At 56.4% G+C, this 25957-nt stretch overlaps 1 protein-coding gene across 1 annotated transcript in view; it reads left to right on the top strand.

Moving 5' to 3' along the window:
• b3gat3 (beta-1,3-glucuronyltransferase 3 (glucuronosyltransferase I)) overlaps nucleotides 1-18358 on the top strand; it is a 29616-nt gene extending 11258 nt beyond the window's left edge. The window contains exons 3-5 of the mRNA XM_059955388.1: nucleotides 8500-8830; nucleotides 15033-15323; nucleotides 16138-18358. Coding sequence (XP_059811371.1) covers nucleotides 8500-8830; nucleotides 15033-15323; nucleotides 16138-16236 — 721 coding nt within the window. The 3' untranslated portion in view covers nucleotides 16237-18358. The remainder of the gene's footprint in view (nucleotides 1-8499; nucleotides 8831-15032; nucleotides 15324-16137) is intronic.
• Nucleotides 18359-25957: the final 7599 nt, after the last annotated feature.

Raw genomic sequence — 25957 nt, 5'->3', positions numbered from 1 at the left:
CACGCAGCGCTGAAATAACGACACGGAGTCGGTAAACTGCAGTTGGAAAAAGAGATTTATTCAAACTTCGCGGCCTCGCTTTAAAGCCTTCCTGATCCTGCCCTCCCCGGGTGGGAGTGATGTATTCACAGCCCCGTCCCGCGCGCGGGTTTTTCCCCTCGCTGGTGAAGCAGGCTTGGCGCCCATTTTGGGACCGGCCTCAATGCCGGCGCGCGCCGCTTCGTGAGCCGGTTCGAGTGCGCTGGGAAATGGGTCGGCACATAACCTTGCTTACATCTTTCCCGTAGGTCGGTGACGCAAACTGCACACAATACTCCAAATTAGGCCTCACCAACGTCTTGTACAACTTCAACATTACATCCCATCTCCTGTTTTCAGTACTTTGATTTATGACGGCCGGTGAGCCTGAAGTTTTCTTCACGACCCTATCTACCTGTGACGCCACTTTCGACGAATTGTGGACCTGTATCCCCAGATCCCATTTTCCTCTCACATCCCATCGAGCGCGGGTCACCCCAGAACCCTCGGCCCTTGCCCTTTGCTCTCTTTGTCGTCGCCGATAAGCTGCGTTCTGAAAACGAGGCGCTCGTTGCTAACCGTGCGCCTGGACTGGACTTTGATATCACCGTCGCACGCCGCCGTCTCGGCCGAGACGGGCCTCGTCGGCCGTGGTCGGCAGCTCACCTCGGATGTCAAGCCTCCGCTGCCCTGCGGCTATACCCGCCCACGGGGTAGGGTTCGGGAGTGAACCCCGAGGGGAAAATCCAGAGCTGCAGTTCCTTCGGCAAAGCTGCGATGCCGCCAGTGGCAAACTGTGCCAGTCTCTGCCCTTCCTTTGGGTTCACCCGCTGCGTGGAGAGGGCGAGCAGCAGCTCGTTCTCCGCATCGTCCTGCCATGGCATGCGTATCGCGTAGACGGCCGGGACGCAGCATCCGTGGTCAACCCGGAACGACGCAAGCCTCAGGTCGATGTCCTGAAATATGTATAAAAAAAAGACAATAAATTACAGTAAGAATTTATATGTAATTAAATAAGTTGTGCAAAAAGGAAAGAAAAGAAAGTAGAGAGGTAGTGTTCACGGGTTCAGTGTCCATTCAGGAATCTGATGGCAGAGGGGAAGAAGCTGTTCCTGAATCGCTGAGTGTGTGTCTTCAGGCTCCTGTACCCCCTCCCTGATGGCAGAGGGGAAGAAGCTGTTCCTGAATCACTGAGTGTGTGTCTTCAGGCTCCTGTACCTCCTCCCTGATGGCAGAGGGGAAGAAGCTGTTCCTGAATCGTTGAGTGTGTGTCTTCAGGCTCCTGTACCTCCTCCCTGATGGCAGAGGGGAAGAAGCTGTCCTTGAATCGCTGAGTGTGTGTCTTCAGGCTCCTGTACCTCCTCCCTGATGGCAGAGGGGAAGAAGCTGTCCTTGAATCGCTGAGTGTGTGTCTTCAGGCTCCTGTACCTCCTCCCTGATGGCAGAGGGGAAGAAGCTGTCCTTGAATCGCTGAGTGTGTGTCTTCAGGCTCCTGTACCTCCTCCCTGATGGCAGAAGGGAAGAAGCTGTTCCTGAATCATTGAGTGTGTGTCTTCAGGCTCCTGTACCTCCTCCCTGATGGCAGAGGGGAAGAAGCTGTTCCTGAATCGCTGATTGGGTGTCTTCAGGCTCCTGTACCTCCTCCCTGATGGCAGAGGGGAAGAAGCTGTTCCTGAATCGTTGAGTGTGTGCCTTCAGGCTCCTGTACCTCCTCCCTGAAGGCAGAGGGGAAGAAGCTGTTCCTGAATCGTTGAGTGTGTGCCTTCAGGCTCCTGTACCTCCTCCCTGATGGCAGAGGGGAAGAAGCTGTTCCTGAATCGTTGAGTGTGTGTCTTCAGGCTCCAGTACCTCCTCCCTGATGGCAGAGGGGAAGAAGCTGTCCTTGAATCGCTGAGTGTGTGTCTTCAGGCTCCTGTACCTCCTCCCTGATGGCAGAGGGGAAGAAGCTGTCCTTGAATCGCTGAGTGTGTGTCTTCAGGCTCCTGTACCTCCTCCCTGATGGCAGAGGGGAAGAAGCTGTCCTTGAATCGCTGAGTGTGTGTCTTCAGGCTCCTGTACCTCCTCCCTGATGGCAGAGGGGAAGAAGCTGTTCCTGAATCATTGAGTGTGTGTCTTCAGGCTCCTGTACCTCCTCCCTGATGGCAGAGGGGAAGAAGCTGTTCCTGAATCGCTGATTGGGTGTCTTCAGGCTCCTGTACCTCCTCCCTGATGGCAGAGGGGAAGAAGCTGTTCCCGAATCGTCGAGTGTGTGTCTTCAGGCTCCTGTACCTCCTCCCTGATGGCAGAGGGGAAGAAGCTGTTCCCAAATCGTCGAGTGTGTGTCTTCAGGCTCCTGTACCTCCTCCCTGATGGCAGAGGGGAAGAAGCTGTTCCTGAATCACTGAGTGTGTGTCTTCAGGCTCCTGTACCTCCTCCCTGATGGCAGAGGGAAAGAAGCTGTTCCTGAATCGTCGAGTGTGTGTCTTCAGGCTCCTGTACCTCATCCCTGATGGCAGAGGGGAAGAAGCTGTTCCCAAATCGTCGAGTGTGTGTCTTCAGGCTCCTGTACCCCCTCCCTGATGGCAGAGGGGAAGAAGCTGTTCCTGAATCACTGAGTGTGTGTCTTCAGGCTCCTGTACCCCCTCCCTGATGGCAGAGGGGAAGAAGCTGTTCCTGAATCGTCGAGTGTTTGTCTTCAGGCTCCTGTACCTCCTCCATGATGGCAGAGGGGAAGAAGCTGTTCCTGAATCGCTGAGTGTGTGTCTTCAGGCTCCTGTACCTCCTCCCTGATGGCAGAGGGGAAGAAGCTGTTCCTGAATCACTGAGTGTGTGTCTTCAGGCTCCTGTACCTCCTCCCTGATGGCAGAGGGGAAGAAGCTGTTCCTGAATCGTTGAGTGTGTGTCTTCAGGCTCCTGTACCTCCTCCCTGATGGCAGAGGGGAAGAAGCTGTTCCTGAATCGCTGAGTGTGTGTCTTCAGGCTCCTGTACCTCCTCCCTGATGGTACAATGAGAAGAGGGCATGTCCTGGGTGATGGCGGTCCCTAGTGATGGACGCTGTCTTTTGAAGGTGTCCTTGTTGCTGGGGAGGCCAGTGCTCAGTGTACAGGGAGAGCAGCCCAGTCCCGTCACCAAAATGTTCTGATTTAAACGGAGAGATGCCATTTTTATACTGAATTGACTGGCAGGAGTCGGATATTGATCATTTATTAATCTTGTATATGTTCCAATTCCTTACCCATCGAATCAATCACTAATCAGACCAGGTGATATTGGCGTTAATAGCCAATACGCCCGGTGGCCATTTTGTTACATAGTTGCTGAACTGTAAGTTAAGTGTTTACAGGACAGTGAATAATTCAAATTAAAATACGATTACTATTGTCTATAGATCAGTCAATCCCCTGTGGGGGGGGGCACCGCTCCTGGAAATCCCCCACTGTACCCATTGCCACCGTGTTCTCCCTCTCCCAGGACAGCTGGGCACGAGCCTATCCTTGGAAGAGGGGCAGGCAGTCGGCCTGGGCAGAGCCCTCGCTTCCCGCCGTGATCAGCCATCTTGGCCAGGCCCGGCAGTACGTCTCTGCTGCACACCGCTGTTGTTTGAGTTACTGTCGCCTTCCTGTCAGCTCGACCCAGTCTGGCCGTCCTTATCTAACCTCTCTCATTAACGAGGCGTTTTCGCCCACGGAACTGCCGATCACTGTTTGTTTTTTGCATTTCGCACCACTCCCTGTAAACTCTCGAGACGGTCGCGCGTGAAAACCCCAGATCAGCGGCTTCTGAGATACTCAAACCACCCCATCTGGCACCAACAATCATTCCGCAGTCAAAGTCCCTTCGATCACATTTCTTCCCCATTCTGACGTTCGGTCTGAACAACAACTGAACCTCTAGACCATGTCTGCATGCTTTTATGCTGCCACATGATTGGCTGATCAGATATTTGCATTAACACACAGGAGTACCCAATAAGATAGCCTCTGAGTGTATGGTCTACACGTTAAAGGCCAATCAGCATTAATGAGGTAACCAACCCCAGTTCATTAATTAATTATGAAGAAAGCGTCACCCTGGAATCCTGTAATGACGTCCTTGTCTCTGGCCCCCCCTGGTCTTGCCTGAGCGAAGTACCTTCGCCAGGACGTTACTCCCGGGCACCGCGGCAGTTTCGGAGCCAGCCCCACGCCGCCACAGCTCGGCACGCCGGAGTTCGGAGCCCAGCCCCACGCCGTCACAGCTCGGCACGCCGGAGTTCGGAGCCCAGCCCCACGCCGTCACAGCTCGGCACGCCGGAGTTCGTATCCAGCCCCACCCCGTCACAGCTCGGCACGCCGGAGATCGGAGCCCAGCCCCACGCCGTCACAGCTCGGCACGCCGGAGATCGGAGCCCAGCCCCACGCCGTCACAGCTCGGCACGCCGGAGTTCGTATCCAGCCCCGCGCCGTCACAGCTCGGCACGCCGGAGTTCGGAGCCCAGCCCCTCGCCGTCACAGCTCGGCACGCCGGAGTTCGGAGCCCAGCCCCACGCCGCCACAGCTCGGCACGCCGGAGTTCGTATCCAGCCCCACGCCGTCACAGCTCGGCACGCCGGAGATCGGAGCCCAGCCCCTCGCCGTCACAGCTCGGCACGCCGGAGATCGGAGCCCAGCCCCACCCCGTCACAGCTCGGCACGCCGGAGATCGGAGACCAGCCCCACGCCGTCACAGCTCGGCACGCCGGAGTTCGTATCCAGCCCCACGCCGTCACAGCTCGGCACGCCGGAGTTCGTATCCAGCCCCACGCCGTCACAGCTCGGCACGCCGGAGTTCGGAGCCCAGCCCCTCGCCGTCACAGCTCGGCACGCCGGAGATCGGAGCCCAGCCCCTCGCCGTCACAGCTCGGCACGCCGGAGATCGGAGCCCAGCCCCACGCCGTCACAGCTCGGCACGCTGGAGTTCGGAGCCCAGCCCCACGCCGTCACAGCTCGGCACGCCGGAGTTCGGAGCCCAGCCCCACGCCGTCACAGCTCGGCACGCTGGAGATCGGAGCCCAGCCCCACGCCGTCACAGCTCGGCACGCCGGAGATCGGAGCCCAGCCCCACACCGTCACAGCTCGGCACGCCGGAGATCGGAGCCCAGCCCCACCCCGTCACAGCTCGGCACGCCGGAGATCGGAGCCCAGCCCCACCCCGTCACAGCTCGGCACGCCGGAGTTCGTATCCAGCCCCACGCCGCCACAGCTCGGCACGCCGGAGTTCGTATCCAGCCCCGCGCCGTCACAGCTCGGCACGCCGGAGTTCGTATCCAGCCCCACGCCGTCACAGCTCGGCACGCCGGAGTTCGGAGCCCAGCCCCACGCCGCCACAGCTCGGCACGCCGGAGATCGGAGCCCAGCCCCACGCCGTCACAGCTCGGCACGCCGGAGATCGGACCCCAGCCCCATGCCGTCACAGCTCGGCACGCCGGAGTTCGGAGCCCAGCCCCACCCCGTCACAGCTCGGCACGCCGGAGATCGGAGCCCAGCCCCACGCCGTCACAGCTCGGCACGCCGGAGATCGGACCCCAGCCCCACGCCGTCACAGCTCGGCACGCCGGAGTTCAGAGCCCAGCCCCACGCCGCCACAGCTCGGCACGCCGGAGTTCGGAGCCCAGCCCCACCCCGTCACAGCTCGGCACGCCGGAGTTCGGAGCCCAGCCCCACCCCGTCACAGCTCGGCACGCCGGAGATCGGAGACCAGCCCCATGCCGTCACAGCTCGGCACGCTGGAGATCGGAGCCCAGCCCTGGCAAGGAGTTTGCACGTGGAACGCGTGGGTGGTGAATGATTGAATTTGAAATAGATGTGGATGCGTAGGAGTATAACAGAACTATGTGGAAAGCATTTTGTGTGAATATAAGATTGAAAGGCTGTAAATGGTTTGTTCTTCAAAATATTTCTTTATTGTAGACCACAGACCAGTACAGCACAGGAACAGGCCCCTTGGCCTACAAAGTTGAGCCCATTAAATTAGTGATCAAATGGCCAACTAAACTAATCCCTTCTCCCTCCATCTCCCTCACATCCACATGCCTTGCAATATCCGTCCATATCCCTCCATCTCCCTCACATCCTCCTGCCTTTCCATATCTGTCCCTATCCCTCCATCTCCCTCACATCCACATACCTTTCCATATCCATCCCTATCCCTCCATCTCCCTCACATCCTCCTGCCTTTCCATATCTGTCCCTATCCCTCCATCTCCCTCACATCCTCCTGCCTTGCCTTATCCGTCCATATCCCTCCATCTCCCTCACATCCTCCTGCCTTTCCATATCTGTCCCTATCCCTCCATCTCCCTCACATCCTCCTGCCTTTCCATATCTGTCCCTATCCCTCCATCTCCCTCACATCCACATACCTTTCCATATCCATCCCTATCCCTCCATCTCCCTCTCATCCTCCTGCCTTTCCATATCTGTCCCTATCCCTCCATCTCCCTCACATCCACATACCTTTCCATATCCATCCCTATCCCTCCATCTCCCTCACATCCCCCTGCCTTTCCATATCCGTCCATATCCCTCCATTTCCCTCACATCCTCCTGCCTTTCCATATCTGTCCCTATCCCTCCATCTCCCTCACATCCACATACCTTTCCATATCCATCCCTATCCCTCCATCTCCCTCACATCCTCCTGCCTTTCCATATCTGTCCCTATCCCTCCATCTCCCTCACATCCACATGCCTTGCCTTATCCGTCCATATCCCTCCATCTCCCTCACATCCTCCTGCCTTTCCATATCTGTCCCTATCCCTCCATCTCCCTCACATCCACATGCCTTGCCATATCCGTCCATATCCCTCCATTTCCCTCACATCCTCCTGCCTTTCCATATCTGTCCCTATCCCTCCATCTCCCTCACATCCACATACCTTTCCATATCCATCCCTATCCCTCCATCTCCCTCACATCCTCCTGCCTTTCCATATCTGTCCCTATCCCTCCATCTCCCTCACATCCTCCTGCCTTGCCATATCCATCCCTATCCCTCCATCTCCCTCACATCCACATGCCTTTTGATATCCGTCCATATCCTTCCATCTCCCTCACATCCACATGCCTTGCCATATCCGTCCATATCCCTCCATCTCCCTCACATCCACCTGCCTTGCCATATCCATCCCTATCCCTCCATCTCCCTCACATCCTCCTGCCTTGCCATATCCATCCCTATCCCTCCATCTCCCTCACCTCCACATGCCTTGCCGTATCCATCCCTATCCCTCCATCTCCCTCACATCCACATGCCTTTCCATATCCGTCCATATCCCTCCATCTCCCTCACATCCACCTGCCTTTCCATATACGTCCCTAACCCTCCATCTCCCTCACCTCCACATGCCTTGCCGTATCCGTCCCTATCCCTCCATCTCCCTCACATCCACATGCCTTGCCATATCCGTCCCTATCTCTCCATCTCCCTCACATCCACGTGCCTTGCCGTATCCGTCCCTATCCCTCCATCTCCCTCACATCCACGTGCCTTGCCGTATCCGTCCCTATCCCTCCATCTCCCTCACATCCACATGCCTTGCCATATCCGTCCCTATCTCTCCATCTCCCTCACATCCACATGCCTTTCCATATCCGTCCATATCCCTCCATCTCCCTCACATCCACCTGCCTTTCCATATCCGTCCCTATCTCTCCATCTCCCTCACATCCACATGGCTTGCCATATCCATCCCTATCCCTCCATCTCCCTCACATCCACGTGCCTTGCCGTATCCGTCCCTATCCCTCCATCTCCCTCACATCCACCTGCCTTGCCGTATCCGTCCCTATCCCTCCATCTCCCTCACATCCACGTGCCTTGCCGTATCCGTCCCTATCCCTCCATCTCCCTCACATCCACATGCCTTGCCATATCCGTCCCTATCTCTCCATCTCCCTCACATCCACGTGCCTTGCCGTATCCGTCCCTATCCCTCCATCAGACACTCCGTCCACTCTATCTCTGCCTCTCGTAATCTTATAAACCTCGATCAGATCTCCCCTCAGCCCCTGGTGCCCCAGAGAAAACAGCCCAAGTTTGTCCGGCCTCTCGTGACAGCACACGCCCTCTAAACCAGACAGCATCGGGGTGAACCTCTTCTGCCCCCTCTCCAAAGCCCCAACATCCTTCCTATAGCGGGGCGACCAGAACTGTACGCAATACTTCAGATGTGGCCGAACCAGAATTTTATAACATAACCTCCTGACTTTTGAACTCAAAGCCTCGACTCATAAAAGCAACCACTGCGTAAGCCTTCTGAACCTCCCTGTCGACCCGCGCAGCCACTTCCTGTGAACTTTGACCCCCCAGCGCATCACGATGGTTGACCAATGAGCTCATTCAGAGGTACGGCTCGGAACAGACCCACCCAGACGCTCGAGCACCCGGCCCAGCGACCCGAGTCAGCCTCCCCCTAATCACGGGATAATCAATTAACCATTTAACCCCCTCCTGCCCACACACTCTCCCCTCCCCTCTCCAGGTGGGTGCAGAAGGCAGAGCTGGTTCGCCTCTCCCAGACTTTCCGGAACGTTAAGGCCTTCCACTGGATAGTGGTGGAGGACGCGGAGGGGCCGTCCCGGCTGGTGTCGAGGCTGCTGGCGGACAGCGGGCTGCGTCACACCCACCTGCACGCCCCCACCCCGGCCCCAGACAAGCTGCGGGCGCAGGACCCCAGCTGGCTGAAGCCCCGGGGGGTGGAGCAGCGGAACCGGGCCATCGCGTGGCTCCGCGAGACCCGACCGCCGGACGAGGAGGCCGTTGTTTACTTTGCCGACGATGACAACACCTACAGCCTCCGGCTCTTCGACGAGGTGTGTGTGGAGGGTGGGGGCGTGACGGGGAGGGGTGTAGGGACTGGGGGTAGGGGCGTTACGGAGACTGGGAGGGGTGTAGGGGCTGGGGGTAGGGGTGTTACGGAGACAGGGAGGGGTGTAGGGACTGGAGGGCGTTACTGAGATGGGGAGGGGTGTAGGGGCTGGGGGTGGGGGCGTTACGGAGACTGGGAGGGGTGTAGGGGCTGGGGGTAGGGGTGTTACGGAGACAGGGAGGGGTGTAGGGACTGGAGGGCGTTACTGAGATGGGGAGGGGTGTAGGGGCTGGGGGTGGGGGCGTTACCGAGACGGGGAGGGGTGTAGGGGCTGGGAGTGGGGGCTTTACGGAGACGGGGAGGAGAGTAGGGGCTGGGGGTGGGGGCGATACGGAGACGGGGAGGGGTGTAGGGGCTGGGAGTGGGGGCTTTACGGAGACGGGGAGGAGTGTAGGGGCTGGGGGTGGGGGCGTTACGGAGACGGGGAGGGGTGTAGGGGCTGGGGGTGGTGGTGTTACGGAGACGGGGAGGGGTGTAGGGCCGAGGGGGCGTTACGGAGACGAGGAGCGGTGTAGGGACTGGGGGTGGGGGAGTTACGGAGATGGGGAGGGGTGTAGGGGCTGGGGGTGGGGGCGTTACGGAGACGGGGAGGGGTGTAGGGACTGGGGGTGGGGGCGTTACGGTGACGGGGAGGGGTGTAGGGGCTGGGGGTGGGGGTGTTACGGAGACAGGGAGGGGTGTAGGGACTGGAGGGCGTTACTGAGACGGGGAGGGGTGTAGGGGCTGGGGGTGGGGGCGTTACGGAGACGGGGAGGGGTGTTGGGGCTGGGAGTGGGGGCTTTACGGAGACGGGGAGGAGTGTAGGGGCTGGGGGTGGGGGCGTTACGGAGACGGGGAGGGGTGTAGGGGCTGGGAGTGGGGGCTTTACGGAGACGGGGAGGAGTGTAGGGGCTGGGGATGGGGGCGTTACGGAGACGGGGAGGGGTGTAGGGGCTGGGGGTGGGGGTGTTACGGAGACGGGGAGGGGTGTAGGGGCGAGGGGGCGTTACGGAGACGGGGAGGGGTGTAGGGGCTGGGGGTGGGGGCGTTACGGAGACGGGGAGGGGTGTAGGGGCTGGGGGTGGGGGCGTTACGGAGACGGGGAGGGGTGTAGGGACTGGGGGTGTGGGCGTTATGGAGACGGGGAGGGGTGTAGGGGCTGGAGGGCGTTACAGAGACAGTGTGGAGTGTAGTGACTGGAGGGCGTTATGGAGACGGGGAGGGGTGTAGGGGCTGGGGGTGGGGCGTTACGGAGACGGGGAGGGGTGTAGGGACTGGGGGTGGGGGCATTATGGAGACGGGGAGGGTTGTAGGGACTGGGGGTGGGGGCGTTATGGAGACGGGGAGGGTTGTAGGGACTGGGGGTGGGGGCGTTATGGAGACGGGGAGGGGTGTAGGGACTGGGGGTGGGGGCGTTACGGAGACGGGGAGGGGTGTAGGGACTGGAGGGCGTTACGGAGACGGGGAGGGGTATAGGGACTGGGGGTGGGGGCGTTACGGAGCCACGGAGGGGTGTAGGGGCTGTGGTGGGGGCGTTATGGAGACAGGGAGGGGTGTAGGGGCTGGGGGTGGGGGCGTTATGGTGATGGGGAGGGGTGTAGGGGCTGGGGGTGGGGGCGTTACTGAGACAGGGTGGGGGGTAGGGGCGTTACGGAGACGGGGAGGGGTGTAGGAACTGGAGGGCATTAAGGAGACGGGGAGGGGTGTAGGGGCTGTGGGTGGGGGCGTTATGGTGACGGGGAGGGGTGTAGGGGCTGGGGGTGGGGGCGTTACTGAGACAGGGTGGGGTGTAGGGGCTGGGGGTGGGGGCGTTACGGAGACGGGGAGGGGTGTAGGGGCTGTGGGTGGGGGCGTTACGGTGACGGGGAGGGGTGTAGGGGCTGGGGGCGGGGGCGTTACTGAGACGGGGAGGGGTGTAGGGGCTGTGGTGGGGGCGTTACAGAGACAGGGAGGGGTGTAGGGGCTGGGGGTGGGGGCGTTACGGAGACGGGGAGGGGTGTAGGGGCTGTGGGTGGGGGCGTTACGGTGACGGGGAGGGGTGTAGGGGCTGGGGGTGGGGGCGTTACTGAGACGGGGACGGGTGTAGGGGCTGTGGTGGGGGCGTTACAGAGACAGGGAGGGGTGTAGGGGCTGGGGGTGGGGGCGTTACGGAGACGGGGAGGGGTGTAGGGACTGGAGGGCGTTACGGAGACGGGGAGGGGTGTAGGGACTGGAGGGTGTTACGGAGACGGGGAGGGGTGTAGGGACTGGGGGTAGGGGTGTTACGGAGACAGGGAGGGGTGTAGGGACTGGAGGGCGTTACGGAGACGGGGAGGGGTGTAGGGACTGGAGGGTGTTACGGAGACGGGGAGGGGTGTAGGAACTGGAGGGCATTAAGGAGACGGGGAGGGGTGTAGGGGCTGGGGGTGGGGGCGTTACGGAGACGGGGAGGGGTGTAGGGGCTGTGGGTGGGGGCGTTACGGTGACGGGGAGGGGTGTAGGGGCTGGGGGTGGGGGCGTTACTGAGACGGGGAGGGGTGTAGGGGCTGTGGTGGGGGCGTTACAGAGACAGGGAGGGGTGTAGGGGCTGGGGGTGGGGGCGTTACGGAGACGGGTAGGGTTGTAGGGACTGGGGGTGGGGGCGTTATGGAGACGGGGAGGGGTGTAGGGACTGGGGGTGGGGGCGTTACGGAGACGGGGAGGGGTGTAGGGACTGGAGGGCATTACGGAGACGGGGAGGGGTATAGGGACTGGGGGTGGGGGCGTTACGGAGCCACGGAGGGGTGTAGGGGCTGTGGTGGGGGCGTTATGGAGACAGGGAGGGGTGTAGGGGCTGGGGGTGGGGGCGTTATGGTGACGGGGAGGGGTGTAGGGGCTGGGGGTGGGGGCGTTACTGAGACAGGGTGGGGGGTAGGGGCGTTACGGAGACGGGGAGGGGTGTAGGAACTGGAGGGCATTAAGGAGACGGGGAGGGGTGTAGGGGCTGTGGGTGGGGGCGTTATGGTGACGGGGAGGGGTGTAGGGGCTGGGGGTGGGGGCGTTACTGAGACAGGGTGGGGTGTAGGGGCTGGGGGTGGGGGCGTTACGGAGACGGGGAGGGGTGTAGGGGCTGTGGGTGGGGGCGTTACGGTGACGGGGAGGGGTGTAGGGGCTGGGGGCGGGGGCGTTACTGAGACGGGGAGGGGTGTAGGGGCTGTGGTGGGGGCGTTACAGAGACAGGGAGGGGTGTAGGGGCTGGGGGTGGGGGCGTTACGGAGACGGGGAAGGGGGGTAGGGGCTGTGGGTGGGGGCGTTATGGTGACGGGGAGGGGTGTAGGGGCTGGGGGTGGGGGCGTTACTGAGACGGGGAGGGGTGTAGGGGCTGTGGTGGGGGCGTTACAGAGACAGGGAGGGGTGTAGGGGCTGGGGGTGGGGGCGTTACGGAGACGGGGAGGGGTGTAGGGACTGGAGGGCGTTACGGAGACGGGGAGGGGTGTAGGGACTGGAGGGTGTTACGGAGACGGGGAGGGGTGTAGGGACTGGGGGTAGGGGTGTTACGGAGACAGGGAGGGGTGTAGGGACTGGAGGGCGTTACGGAGACGGGGAGGGGTGTAGGGACTGGAGGGTGTTACGGAGACGGGGAGGGGTGTAGGAACTGGAGGGCATTAAGGAGACGGGGAGGGGTGTAGGGGCTGTGGGTGGGGGCGTTATGGTGACGGGGAGGGGTGTAGGGGCTGGGGGTGGGGGCGTTACTGAGACAGGGTGGGGTGTAGGGGCTGGGGGTGGGGGCGTTACGGAGACGGGGAGGGGTGTAGGGGCTGTGGGTGGGGGCGTTACGGTGACGGGGAGGGGTGTAGGGGCTGGGGGTGGGGGCGTTACTGAGACGGGGAGGGGTGTAGGGGCTGTGGTGGGGGCGTTACAGAGACAGGGAGGGGTGTAGGGGCTGGGGGTGGGGGCGTTACGGAGACGGGGAGGGGTGTAGGGACTGGAGGGCGTTACGGAGACGGGGAGGAGTGTAGGGGCTGGGGGTGGGGGCGTTACTGAGACGGGGAGGGGTGTAGGGGCTGTGGTGGGGGCGTTACAGAGACAGGGAGGGGTGTAGGGGCTGGGGGCGGGGGCGTTACTGAGACGGGGAGGGGTGTAGGGGCTGTGGTGGGGGCGTTACAGAGACAGGGAGGGGTGTAGGGGCTGGGGGTGGGGGCGTTACGGAGACGGGGAGGGGTGTAGGGACTGGAGGGCGTTACGGAGACGGGGAGGGGTGTAGGGACTGGAGGGTGTTACGGAGACGGGGAGGGGTGTAGGGACTGGGGGTAGGGGTGTTACGGAGACAGGGAGGGGTGTAGGGACTGGAGGGCGTTACGGAGACGGGGAGGGGTGTAGGGACTGGAGGGTGTTACGGAGACGGGGAGGGGTGTAGGAACTGGAGGGCATTAAGGAGACGGGGAGGGGTGTAGGGGCTGTGGGTGGGGGCGTTATGGTGACGGGGAGGGGTGTAGGGGCTGGGGGTGGGGGCGTTACTGAGACAGGGTGGGGTGTAGGGGCTGGGGGTGGGGGCGTTACGGAGACGGGGAGGGGTGTAGGGGCTGTGGGTGGGGGCGTTACGGTGACGGGGAGGGGTGTTGGGGGTGGGGGCGTTACTGAGACGGGGAGGGGTGTAGGGGCTGTGGTGGGGGCGTTACAGAGACAGGGAGGGGTGTAGGGGCTGGGGGTGGGGGCGTTACGGAGACGGGGAGGGGTGTAGGGACTGGAGGGCGTTACGGAGACGGGGAGGAGTGTAGGGGCTGGGGGTGGGGGCGTTACTGAGACGGGGAGGGGTGTAGGGGCTGTGGTGGGGGCGTTACAGAGACAGGGAGGGGTGTAGGGGCTGGGGGCGGGGGCGTTATGGTGACGGGGAGGGTGTAGGGACTGGGGGTGGGGGCGTTACGGAGATGGGGAGGAGTGTAGGGGCTGTGGGTGGGGGCGTTACGGAGACGGGGAGGGGTGTAGGGACTGGGGGTGGGGGCGTTACGGAGACGGGGAGGGGTGTAGGGACTGGAGGGCGTTACGGAGACGGGGAGGGGTATAGGGACTGGGCGTGGGGGCGTTACGGAGACGGGGAGGGGTGTAGGGACTGGAGGGCATTACGGAGATGGGGAGGGGTGTAGGGGTTGTAGGTGGGAGCGTTATGGAGACGGGGAGGGGTGTAGGGGCTGGAGGGCGTTACGGAGATGGGGAGGGGTGTAGGGACTGGGGGTGGGGGCATTATGGAGACAGGGAGTGGTGTAGGGACTGGAGGGCGATACGGAGACGGGGAGGGGTGTAGGGACTGGAGGGCGATACGGAGACGGGGAGGGGTGTAGGGACTGGAGGCGTTATGGAGACGGGGAGGGGTGTAGGGGCTGGAGGGCGTTACGGAGGGGGAGGGGTGTAGGGGCTGAGGGTGGGGGCGTTACGGAGACGGGGAGGGGTGTAGGGGCTGGAGGGCGTTACGGAGGGGGAGGGGTGTAGGGGCTGAGGGTGGGGGCGTTCTAGAGACAGATGACAGAGGGGAAGAAGCTGTTCCTGAATCGCTGAATGTGTGTCTTCAGGCTCCTGTACCTCCTCCCTGATGGCAGAGGGGAAAGAGTTGTTCCTGAATCATTGAGTGTGTGTCTTCAGGCCCCTGTACCCCCTCCCTGAGGGCGTTCTAGAGACAGGGAGGGGTGCAGGGACTGGAGGGCGTTATGGAGACGGGGAGGGGTGTAGGGGCTGGAGGGCGTTACGGAGACAGGGAGGGGTGTAGGGGCCGGAGGGGGTTACAGAGTCAGGGAGGGGTGTAGGGACTGGAGGGGGTTACAGAGACAGGGAGGGGTGTTGGGGCCGGAGGGGATTACAGAGACGGGGAGGGGTGTAGGTGCTGGTGGGGGTTACAAAGACAGGGAGGGGTGTAGGGGTCGGAATGGTTTACATAGATGGGGAGGGGTGTAGGGGCTGGAGGGGGTTACAGTGACAGGGAGGGGTGTTGGGGGCGGAGGAGATTACGGAGACAGGGAGGAATGTAGGGACTGGAGGGGGGGTTACAAAGACAGGGAGGGGTGTAGGGGCTGGGCATGGGTTACAGAGACAGGTAGGGGTGAAGGAGGTGGGGGTGGGTTCCAAACACAGGGGAAATGGGGGCGTCTGTCAGTTTTAATAAACCTGATTCTGCTTCCCTCTCTCGACCCTTTCCACCCCCCCCCCCCCCCACACAGATGCGCTGGACAAAACGTGTGTCAGTCTGGCCCGTGGGCCTAGTGGGCGGCCTGCGCTTTGAGAGGCCCCTGGTGGAGGGGGGCCGGGTGGTGGGTTTCCACACGGCCTGGAAGCCCCACCGCCCCTTCCCCGTGGACATGGCTGGCTTTGCCGTCTCCCTGCGGCTGCTGCTGGCGAACCGGGAGGCCCGTTTCGAAGGGCGGGCCGAGAACGGCTACCTGGAGAGCAGCCTCTTGCAGTCCCTCGTCTCCATCGAGGAGCTGGAGCCCGTGGCCGACAGCTGCAACACGGTGAGGGCTGGGGGGCCCGTGGGTGGGGTTGTGGGGAGAAAACTGTGGGAGGGGGAGGAGGGGATGAAGACAGGGAGGGGTGTAGGGACTGGAGAGGGTTACAGAGACAGGGAGGGGTGTAGGGACTGGAGGGGGTTACAGAGACAGGGAGGGGTGTAGGGACTGGAGGGGGTTACAGAGACAGGAAGGGGTGTAGGGGCTAGAGAGGGTTACAGAGACAGGAAGGGGTGTAGGGGCTAGAGAGGGTTACAGAGACAGGGTGGGGTGTAGGGACTGGAGGGGGTTACAGAGACAGGGAGGGGTGTAGGGGCTAGAGAGGGTTACAGAGACAGGGTGGGGTGTAGGGACTGGAGGGGGTTACAGAGACAGGGAGGGGTGTAGGGGCTAGAGAGGGTTACAGAGACAATGAGGGGTGTAGGGGCCGGAGGGAGTTACAGAGATGGGGAGGGGTGTAGGGGTCGAAGGGGGTTACAGAGACAGGGAGGGGTGTAGGGGCCGGAGGGGGTTACAGAGACAGGGATGAGTGTAGGGGCTGGAGGGGGTTACGGAGACACGGAGGGGTGTAGGGGCCGGAGCGGGTAATGGATACAGGAAGGGGTGTACGGGCCGGAGGGGGTAATGGATACAGGAAGGGGTGTAGGGGCTGGAGGGGTTAACAGAGTCAGGGAGTGGTCTAGTGTCTGGAGGGGGTAATGGAGACGGGGAGGGGTGTAGGGACCGGAGGGGGTAATGGAGACAGGGAGGGGGCTCCCGTGCCTTACCCCTGCCATGTCACCTGTATCAGAACAACATCTCCCTCTCTCCCCACCCGCAGGTCCTGGTCTGGCACACCCGCACAGAGAAACCCAAGATGAAGCAGGAAGAGGCCCTGATAAAGGAGGGCCGAGGTTCGGACGTCCACATCGAGGTGTGAGTGCAGAGGGCGGGGGGGTGTGCGAGAGCACGGGTGGACAAGGGGGGAGCGGGCAGTGGCAGACGCCCCCCCCTCCCTGGCCAGAAAGAGGATCTCTTCACCCTGTGTCCCGTCCACTGCAACCCCACCCCAGCTCCGAGAGACGATGGATTGTCGTCCTTGAAGGGCAACACAGACAAAGCACTGGAAGAACTCAACAGGTCAGGCAGCATCTGTGGAAGTGAATAAACGGTTGACGTTTTGGGCCGAGGCCCTTCCTCGGGACTGAGAAGGAAGAGGGAAGGGGCCAGAATGAGGGAAGGAATCTGATAGGAGAGGAGAGTGGATCAGGGGAGAAAGGGAAGGAGGAGGGGACTCAGAGGGATGGGTTGGGCCGGTGGGGAGAAGAGAAGGGGTGAGAGGGGAAGCAGGATGGGGAGAGGGGTGTAGAAATTCCTGTAAGGGTGGAGAGTTTGATGTGTATGAGGTTAGGGGCTGCCCAGGCGGAATGTCACGTCCTGGTTGCACCATCAGCGACACCGGACGGACAATCTGCGAAGGGCATCTCCCGCCTTGGAAAGACACTGCCCAGGAGAAAGCGATGGCGGAGCACTTCTGCAGAAAGAAGTTGCCGAGAGCAATCGTGGTCCGGGTCCGCCGGTGTCGTACGGCACCGCACCTGACGCTGACGATTGGCCTCATCGTGGTGGGAGAGCCGGCCGCGGACCGACCGCGTCAGGGCGGGCGGCCGCCCAGGGACTGTTACCACCTGCGGTGGACAGCCTCGGGTAGCGTCGGCCCGCCCTTCACTCCAGGGAGGCAGGGAGGGTCGTCTGCTGTCGATATGTCAGCGGGAGACTTGTACCGTGACTGTCCCCCCCCCCCCCCCACCGTCACTGCGTAGCCCTGAAGTTCATCAGCACAGACGGAACTGAATTGACTTTATTTTGTACGTGTTACGTCTCCGTCTAAATTTATAATAAATGGAAATACACTCAGATCAGCGTGAGTTCATCAGTCTGATGGCCTGGTGGGAGAGGCTGTCCCGGAGCCTGTTGGTCTTGGCTTTTATGCTGCGGTACCGCTTCCCGGATGGGAGCAGCTGGGATAGATTGTAGTCAGGGTGACTCGGGTCCCCAGTGATCCTACGGGCTCTTTTTACACACCTGTCTGTGTAAATGTCCTGAATGGTGGGAAGTTCACACCTACAGATGCGCTGGGCTGTCCGCACCACTCTCTGCAGAGTCCTGCGATTGAGGGAGGTACAGTTCCCACACCAGGCAGTGATGCAGCCAGTCAGGATGCTCTCAATTGTGCCCCTGTAGAAAGTTCTTAGGATTTGAGGGCCCATACCAAACTTCCTCAAGAGTTTGAGGTAAAAGAGGCGCTGTTGTGCCTTTTACATCACACAGCTGGTGTGCACAGACCACGTGAAGTCATCGGTGATGTGGATGCTGAAGAACTTGAAGCTGTTCACCCTCTCAACCCCAGATCCACTGATGTCAATAGGGGTTAGCCTGCCTCCATTCCTCCTGTAATCCACAACCAGATCCTTTGTTTTTGCGACATTGAGAGCGAGATACTTTCTCAATGAACTTGTTGATCTTGTTGAGTGAGACGTGCAGCTCCAGACCTGTGTTCCAGTCTGACTTCTGGCACTGTGTGTGTGTGTGTGTGTGTGTGTGACGAGGTGAGGAGAGGTAGGGGTTGCTCTGAGTTTCTGCGCTGGACTAGTGTTCTCTGATAGGAGATGTGACCAGAGAGCAAACCTTCGTCCAAGTTTGTTTTCTACTGGTCAATGTGAGTTATAATGAGGGACTGGATAGGCCGGGTTACCTCCCTGGAGTGACAGTGCACTTACAGAGGTTTATAAAATCACAAGGGGGGGGTAGATAGATAGGGTGGAGCTTTGTCCCCGGGGTAGAGGAGTCTAAGACGAGAGGGCAGAGTTCCAAAGGTGACCGAAGGGGGCGGAGGAACGAGCTGCCGGAGGGAGGGGAGGGGCTGATTTTTGATTTTCAGGGGCATTTGCGCGACCAGCTCAGGAAGTCTCCTTGCCGAGCATGTACGAGAAGGGCCGAAGGGCCTGCTTACTGTTCTCTACAACCTGTATGATTCTACAATAAATTATCTATGGAGCGGTCTTGTTCTCAGTGAGTTTCACCTTTCTGGGCGTGAGTAAAAAGTCTGGTCAGTGTGTGAAGCACCGATCCACAACAGAACTCAGAGACTGCTGTAAGGAAACTGTATCATCTCAGGATAAACTTCTCCCTCATTCCCCCCCCCCCACTTCCTCCCTCCCTCCTTCCCTTCCTTGCCTCCTTGCTCTCCTACATCCCCTTTCTCTCCCCCCCCCCGATCCCTCAATCTCTCCCTCGGTCCTCTACCCACCCCTTCCACCAACCCCAGTTCCTGCGAATCGTTCAGCTGAGGGACTGTCCCCTTCCCCGACCTCCCCGGAGTTCATGCACCTTACCGGGGTTCTCCCGCCGGGTATATCCTTGTCTTTAATTTCAACCGGTTAATCTATTATGCCGACTTATTCTTGACTGGGTGTTTTAACTCTTCCCCGGCCAGTACAGCCTGTTCCCATTTCTGATCTGAGTCCTGAAGCTCTGCAGTGTAGAGATAGGCCCTTTGGCCCATCCAGTGCATTCCAACCTGTTTGGTCCCATCAATACACACCCGGGAGGTAGCCCTCCACTTCCCCCTCCCAGCTCTGCCGGTCCCAGGCCCGGCTCAAAAGGAGGACCGTCGGGCTTGGGGCAAGCGACCCGCTCGGGTAAAAACCCAGGGCTGCAGGTACACCAGCAGATGCTTCAAAGACCTTGTCCCTGGGACAGGAAGACGGGCTGCACCCGGGAACCGCTTGAGAGACCGGCCCAGGGCGGAGGAGTCTTGGCAAGCTGCCATCAGCGGCCTGCGCCCCTGGAGGGGTTAACAAGAAACAGTCCATTTCGCTGTTTTGGCTCCAGTGTATAGATTACCACTCTGATCTCCCAGGAGACCAGCTTCGTCCCTGCTATTCTCTGTGCACAGGTGCACACATGCTTCCGTATTGGTCAACGTGGCGCGAGGTTGTAAATCTGGCCGGAGCAGAGGATGCTGGGAATGACGAGGGGGGGGGGGGAAGCGCCGTGGCTGGGGTGGGGTGAGGTGTGCAGACACACACGGCCCTGAGGCACCGGGAAAGGTCATTCGATTGTACGCAACTGGTTTATTTTTCATTACAGAAAGTCTCTCTGGTGCTTCCCCCTCTCCCTTCCCCTTCTCCCAGTCGATTTCCCCTCTGCCTGCCCCCTTCCCACTCCCAGTCCACAGTATCTGGTTTATCATCACTCACATATGTCATTATCTGGCAGCAGTACAGTGCGATATATAGAATTACTACTGTACTGTGTGAAAGTCCTAGCTATACATGTGTGCCTATAACTTCTGCCAGTGCTGTTTACCCAGTCCATTAAATCAGATTCTCAAGTGGATATTGCCTCAAATAAAACTTATTGAGTTTTTTTCCTCCTCTATCAGAAAGTTCCAGAATTTCAGAGGTGCCAACATGGTAAAGTCTGACAAAACTCCAAAACCCCTTGAAAGTAATTTCAGGTTTAAAACGCCCCCAGTGGGGTCTGGATTTGAGAAACGTGGGTCTGCCGGAATGAGCTTTGCGAACCTGACAAACAGAGATCAGGCACTGAATGAACGTTCACTTCAGATTGGGGGGAAAAACACCGATTTCTTAGAAAAAGGCAAAACATTTTCTAAACTCAGGTACGCCAGGCTCATCTCAATATTTTCACTTCAATATTTTCATTTTTAGTCTGAGGTCTAATCGGCTCAAACAGGTTTCTGAAATTAAAATCACCCCCAGTTTTGCAATTATTCTCATGCCCGGCAGATTTTTGGTAAATTTTTATTCAGCAGAGAAGGGCTTACCATCACTGGATCAGAGATTAGAGTAAATTTCTTATCAAAGTACGTTGACTACCCTAAGATCGACTCAGAGTAGAACAAAGAACTACAGTCAAACCAGTGAAAAATTACACACAAAGATTGACAAACAACCTGTGTGTAAAAGAAGACAAACTGCATAAATGAGGAAGTTACCAGGAGAGTGGATGAAGACAAGGCAGTGGATGTTGTCTACATGGACTTCAGCAAGGCCTTTGACAAGGTCCCGCATGGGAGGCTGGTCGAGAAGGTTCAGTCGCTCGGCATTCAGGGTGCGGTAGTAAATTGGATTAGACACTGGCTCTGTGGGAGGAGACAGAGAGTGGTAGTAGAGGGTTGCCTCTCTGACTGGAGGCCTGTGCCGCAGGGATCGGTGCTGGGCCCGTCGTTTGTTGATCTGGATGAGTTTGTGGTTAACTGGACCAGCAGATTTGCAGATTGGGGGTGTAGTGGACGGCAAGAAAGTCTGTCGTGGCTTGCGGCAGGAAAAAAAGAGCTGAAAATGATCCGATTTAATGGAGACAAGTGCAAGGTGTTACACTTTGTAGGACCAGCCAGGGAACAAACACAGAACCATATTAGAATTAGGTTTATCGTCACTCACAAATATCATGAATTTTTTTTTTTTGCAACAATACAGTGAAAGAGAAACCTACAGCACAATACAGGCCCTTCAGCCCACAATGCTGTGCCAAACGTGCTCTTACTTTATTAATTACCTAGGGTTTACCCACAGCTCTCTATTTTTCTAAGCTCCATGTACCTGTCCAGGAGTCTCTTAAAAGACCCCATTGTATCCGCCTCCACCACCGTCACCAGCAGCCCATTCCACGCACTCACCACTCTCTGCATTAAAACAAATTTACCTCTGACATCTCCTCTGTACCTCCTTCCAAACACCTTAAAACTGTGTCCTCTTGTGTTAGCCATTTCAGCCCTGGGGAAAAGCCTCCGACTATCCAGATGTTGTGGTCCATGTAGGGACCAATGACGTGGGTAGGGTGAGTGAGGAGGTCCTGCGTAGGGAGTTCAGGGAGTTAGGTGCGAAGCTGAAGAGCAGGACCTCCAGGGTAACAATCTCAGGATTGCTACCTGTGCCACGTGCGAGCGAGGCAAGGAACAGAAAGATTATATAGATTAATACGTGGCTGAGAGGATGGTGCAGGAGGGAGGGCTTCAGGTTTGTAGATAATTGGGCTTTGTTCCAGGGAATGTGGGATCTGTTCCGAAGGGACAGTTTACACCTGAACTGGAGCAGTACTAACATTCTTGCAGGGAAGTTTGCTACTGCTCCTTGGGGGGGTTTAAACTAAATTTGCAGGGGGCGGGGATCCAGAATGTGAGAGAGGATAGCGAGATGAAGAATAAAGGACAGGTGGGGACTACACGGCTCCGGAATATTAAGTGTGTAGTAGAGAAAGGTGAGGCGGAACAAGTGATGAGGAGGACACATGTACAGAGGGATGGTCTGACGGAACACGGAGTTAAATGTGCAGAAAGAATAAGTAAATTTAGGAAGGACAACAAAATTCAAGGGGAGTATAGCCCACTGGGAGTTCAGGGAGCTGTGTTAAGCACAATAGGCAGCGATTCAAACAGAGTGAGGAGAAATGGGCTAAAAATTCTATATCCGAATGCACAAAGTGTCAGAAATAAGGTGGATGAGCTTGAAGGTCAGCTGTGAATGGGTAACTATGATGTTATTGGGATAATGGAGACATGGCTGCAGGGAGATCAGACCTGGGAAATGAATGTACAAGGGTATAAGTGCTATCATAGGGACAGAAATGTGGGCAGAGGGGGTGGGCTGGCCCTGTTGGTGAGGAATGAGATTCAGTCCTTTGCAAGGGAGGACATAGGGTCAGGAGAAGTAGAGTCTGTGTGGATAGAACTGAGGAACAGTAAGGGCAAAAAGACCCAAATGGTTGTTGTCTACATGCCACCAAACAGTAGCATGGATATTGGGTTCAAGTTGAATAGGGAGTTAACTTTGGCATGTGGCAAAGGTAATGTCGCAGTAGTTATGGGGGATTTCAACATGCAGGTGAACTGGGAGAATCAGGTTGGTGCTGGACCCCAGGATAGGGAGTTTGTAGAGGGCCTACGGGATGCATTCTTGGAACAGCTTGTACGAGTGCCGACCAGGGACCAGGCTATTCTGGATTTAGTGTTATGTAATGAACAGGATTTGATAAGCGATCTCACAGTAAGGGAGCCATTAGGAGGTAGTGATCACAATATGATAAGCTTTTATCTGCAATTTGAGAAGGATAAGGGCAGCTCGGAGGTGTCAGTGTTGCAGATGAACAGGGGAAACTATGGAGCCATGAGGGAGGAGCTGGCCAAAGTTGACTGGACGGATAGCCTAGCAGAAAAGACAGTGGAACAGCAATGGCAGGTATTCTTGGGAATAACGCACAAGATGCAAAAAAGGAAGGATTCAAAGGGGGGAAAGGGGCCACAGTGGTTGACAAAGGAAGTCAGAGATTGCATAGCATTAAAAAAAGGAAGTATGACAGAGCTAAGGTGAGTGGGAGGACAGATGATTGGGAAGTTTTTAAGGAACAACAGAACTTAACTAAAAAGGCAATACGGGAAGAAAAAATGAGGTACGAACAAACGCAAGCTAGCCAGGAATATAAAGGAAGATAGCAAAAGCTTTTTTAGGTACGTGAAGAGAAAGAAGGTAGTTAAGAACAATGTTGGGCCCTTGAAGAATGAATTGGGTGAAATTGTTATGAGAAACAGAGAAATGGCAGAAGAATTTAATAAGTACTTTAGATCTGTCTTCACTAAGGAAGACACAAGCAATCTCCCAGATGTATGGATGGGCCAAGGACAGAGGGTAACAGAGGAAATGAAACAGATTGACATTAGGAAGGAAACGGTGATGAGTAGACTGATGGGACTGAAGGCTGACAAATCCCCAGGTCCAGATGGTCTACATCCTAGGGTACTAAAGGAGGTGGCCCTGGAAATTGGGGATGCATTGGTAATCATTTTCCAATGTTCCTTAGATTCAGGATCAGTTCCTGAGGATTGGAGAATGGCTAATGTTATCCCACTTTTTAAGAAAGGAGGGAGGGAGAAAACAGAGAACTATCGACCTATCAACCTGACATCGGTGGTGGGGAAGATGCTAGAGTCCATTATTAAAGACGAAATAGTCGCATATCTAGATAGCAGTGATAGGATTGGGCATGCTTAACTAATCTATTGGAGTTTTTCGAGGATGTAACCAGGAAGTTAGACAAGGGAGATCCAGTGAATGTAGTGTACCGCGATTTTCAGAAGGCATTTGATAAGGTCCCACATAGGAGATTGGTGGGTAAAATCAGAGCTCATGGCATCGGGGGGAAGGCATTGACATGGATAGAAAACTGGTTTACAGATAGAAAGCAAAGGGTAGCGGTGAATGGGTGTTTCTCGGAATGGCAGGCGGTGACTAGTGGGGTGCCACAGGGCTCAGTATTGGGACCACAGCTGTTTACAATTTACGTCAACGATTTAGATGAAGGCATTGAGAATAACATCAGCAAGTTTGCTGATGATACTAAGCTGGGTGGCAGTGTGACATGTGATGAGGATGTTAGGAGAATTCAGGGTGACTTGGATAGGTTGGGTGAGTGGGCAGATAATTGGCAGATGGCGTTTAATGTGAATAAGTGTGAGGTTATCCACTTTGGGAGTAAGAACAGGAAGGCAGATTATTATCTTAACGGTGTAGAGTTAGGTAAGGGAGAAATACAAAGAGATCTAGGAGTCCTTGTTCATCAGTCACTGAAGGTGAATGAGCAAGTGCAGCAGGCAGTGAAGAAGGCTAATGGAATGTTGGCCTTTATTACAAAGGGAATTGAGTACAAGAGCAAGGATGTCCTTTTGCATTTGTACAGAGCCCTGGTGAGACCACACCTGGAGTATTGTGTACAGTTTTGGTCTCCAGGGTTAAGGAAGGACATCCTGGCTGTAGAGGAAGTGCAGCGTAGATTCACGTGGTTAATTCCTGGGATGTCTGGACTGTCTTACGCAGAGAGGTTAGAGAGACTGGGCTTGTACACGCTGGAATTAAGGAGGTTGAGAGGGAATCTGATTGCAACATGTAAGATTATTAAGGGATTGGACAAGATAGAGGCAGGAAATATGTTCCAGATGCTGGGAGAGTCCAGCACCAGAGGGCATGGTTTGAGAATAAGGTCATTTAGGACAGAGTTAAGGAAAAACTTCTTCTCCCAGAGAGTTGTGGGGGTCTGGAATGCACTGCCTCGGAAGGTAGTGGAGGCCAATTCTCTGGATGCTTTCAAGAAGGAGCTAGATAGGTATCATAGTTAGGGGAATCAAGGGATATGGGGACAAGGCAGGACCTGGGTATTGACAGTAGATGATCAGCCATGATCTCAAAATGGCGGTGCAGGTTCAAAGGGCCGAATGGTCTACTTCTGCACTTATTATCTATTGTCTATCCATCCGATCAATACCTCTCATCATCTTAAACACCTCTATCAGGTCACCCCTCATCCTCCGTCGCTCCAAGGAGAAAAGGCCAAGTTCACTCAACCTATTCTCATAAGACATGCTCCCCAATCCAGGCAACATCCTTGTAAATCTCCTCTGCACCCTTTCTATGGTTTCCACATCCTTCCTGTAGTGAGGCGACCAGAACTGAGCACAGTACTCCAAGTGGGGTCTGACCAGGGTCCTATATAGCTGCAACATTACCTTTTGGCTCTTAAACTCATTTTGCAATATTTTTATTAATTTCTACATAGAAGAATACAGAGTACAAGAAAGTGTATATAAAAAGTCAAAAAAGATTTTAAAAAACTACCAATTACATTATATCTGTTCATAATAACAATCTCATTACCTCATATTCATATAAGTTAATCAATAGTTATATTGAACTAAACTAATTTATTACAAAAAAGTCTAACCCCTACCAAGACTGAAGCTGTTCATTAAGGAGAAAAGGTAAAATACCTTCTCATACAATAAAAATTAATATTAGCCAACATCTGAGTTTAAACAACAAATTGAAGGTTTTGAAAATAATTCAGAAAAGGTCCCCAGAATGTTTGAAATTCTTGACGAGATTCAGAAATTGAACAACGAATCTTCTCTAAATCTAAACATGACATAGCCATTGAGCATGAGTAGGAGGAAGAACATCTTTCCATTTAAACAAAAGCGTCCTCCTGGCTGTAAGAGAGCTAAAGATAAAAATATGCAAATCAGATGCCTTCAGCTTAATATCTTGTCCTGCAACAATACCAAATAGGGCCGTCAGAGGGTTAGGCTTAACATTGACTTTACAAAGTAAGGGAAAAGTTTGAAAAACTTCCAATATTTTTCAGGATTTGGACAAGTCCAAAACATATGAATTAATGAGGCTTTCCCATTATTACATCTGTCACAGTAGGGAGATATATCTGAATAAAAATGAGATAGCTTATCCTTAGTCATATTAGCTCTATATACCACCTTAAATTGTACGAGGGAATGACGAGCACATAGCGATGAAGTATTAACCAGTTTAACAATTCCATTCCAAGTTTCCTCAGATATCGATGTCTGTAAATCTTGTTCCCAGAGATTCTTAATTTTGTCTAAAGGAACATTCCTCGTCTCCAGCAACATACCATAAATATTAGATATTGAACCATTATGAAAAGGTATCAAACTAAAAATTACGTCTAGGAAGTTCTTATCTGAGCTTATAGGAAATGTGCATAATTGAGATCTTAAAAAGACTCAGATTTGTAAATATCTAAAAAAAATGAGTTTTGGGTAAGTTATA

Source organism: Hypanus sabinus, chromosome 31 (assembly GCF_030144855.1).
Source record: "Hypanus sabinus isolate sHypSab1 chromosome 31, sHypSab1.hap1, whole genome shotgun sequence".
NCBI lineage: Eukaryota > Metazoa > Chordata > Chondrichthyes > Myliobatiformes > Dasyatidae > Hypanus > Hypanus sabinus.
This window is presented reverse-complemented; position numbering and strand designations above follow the sequence as displayed.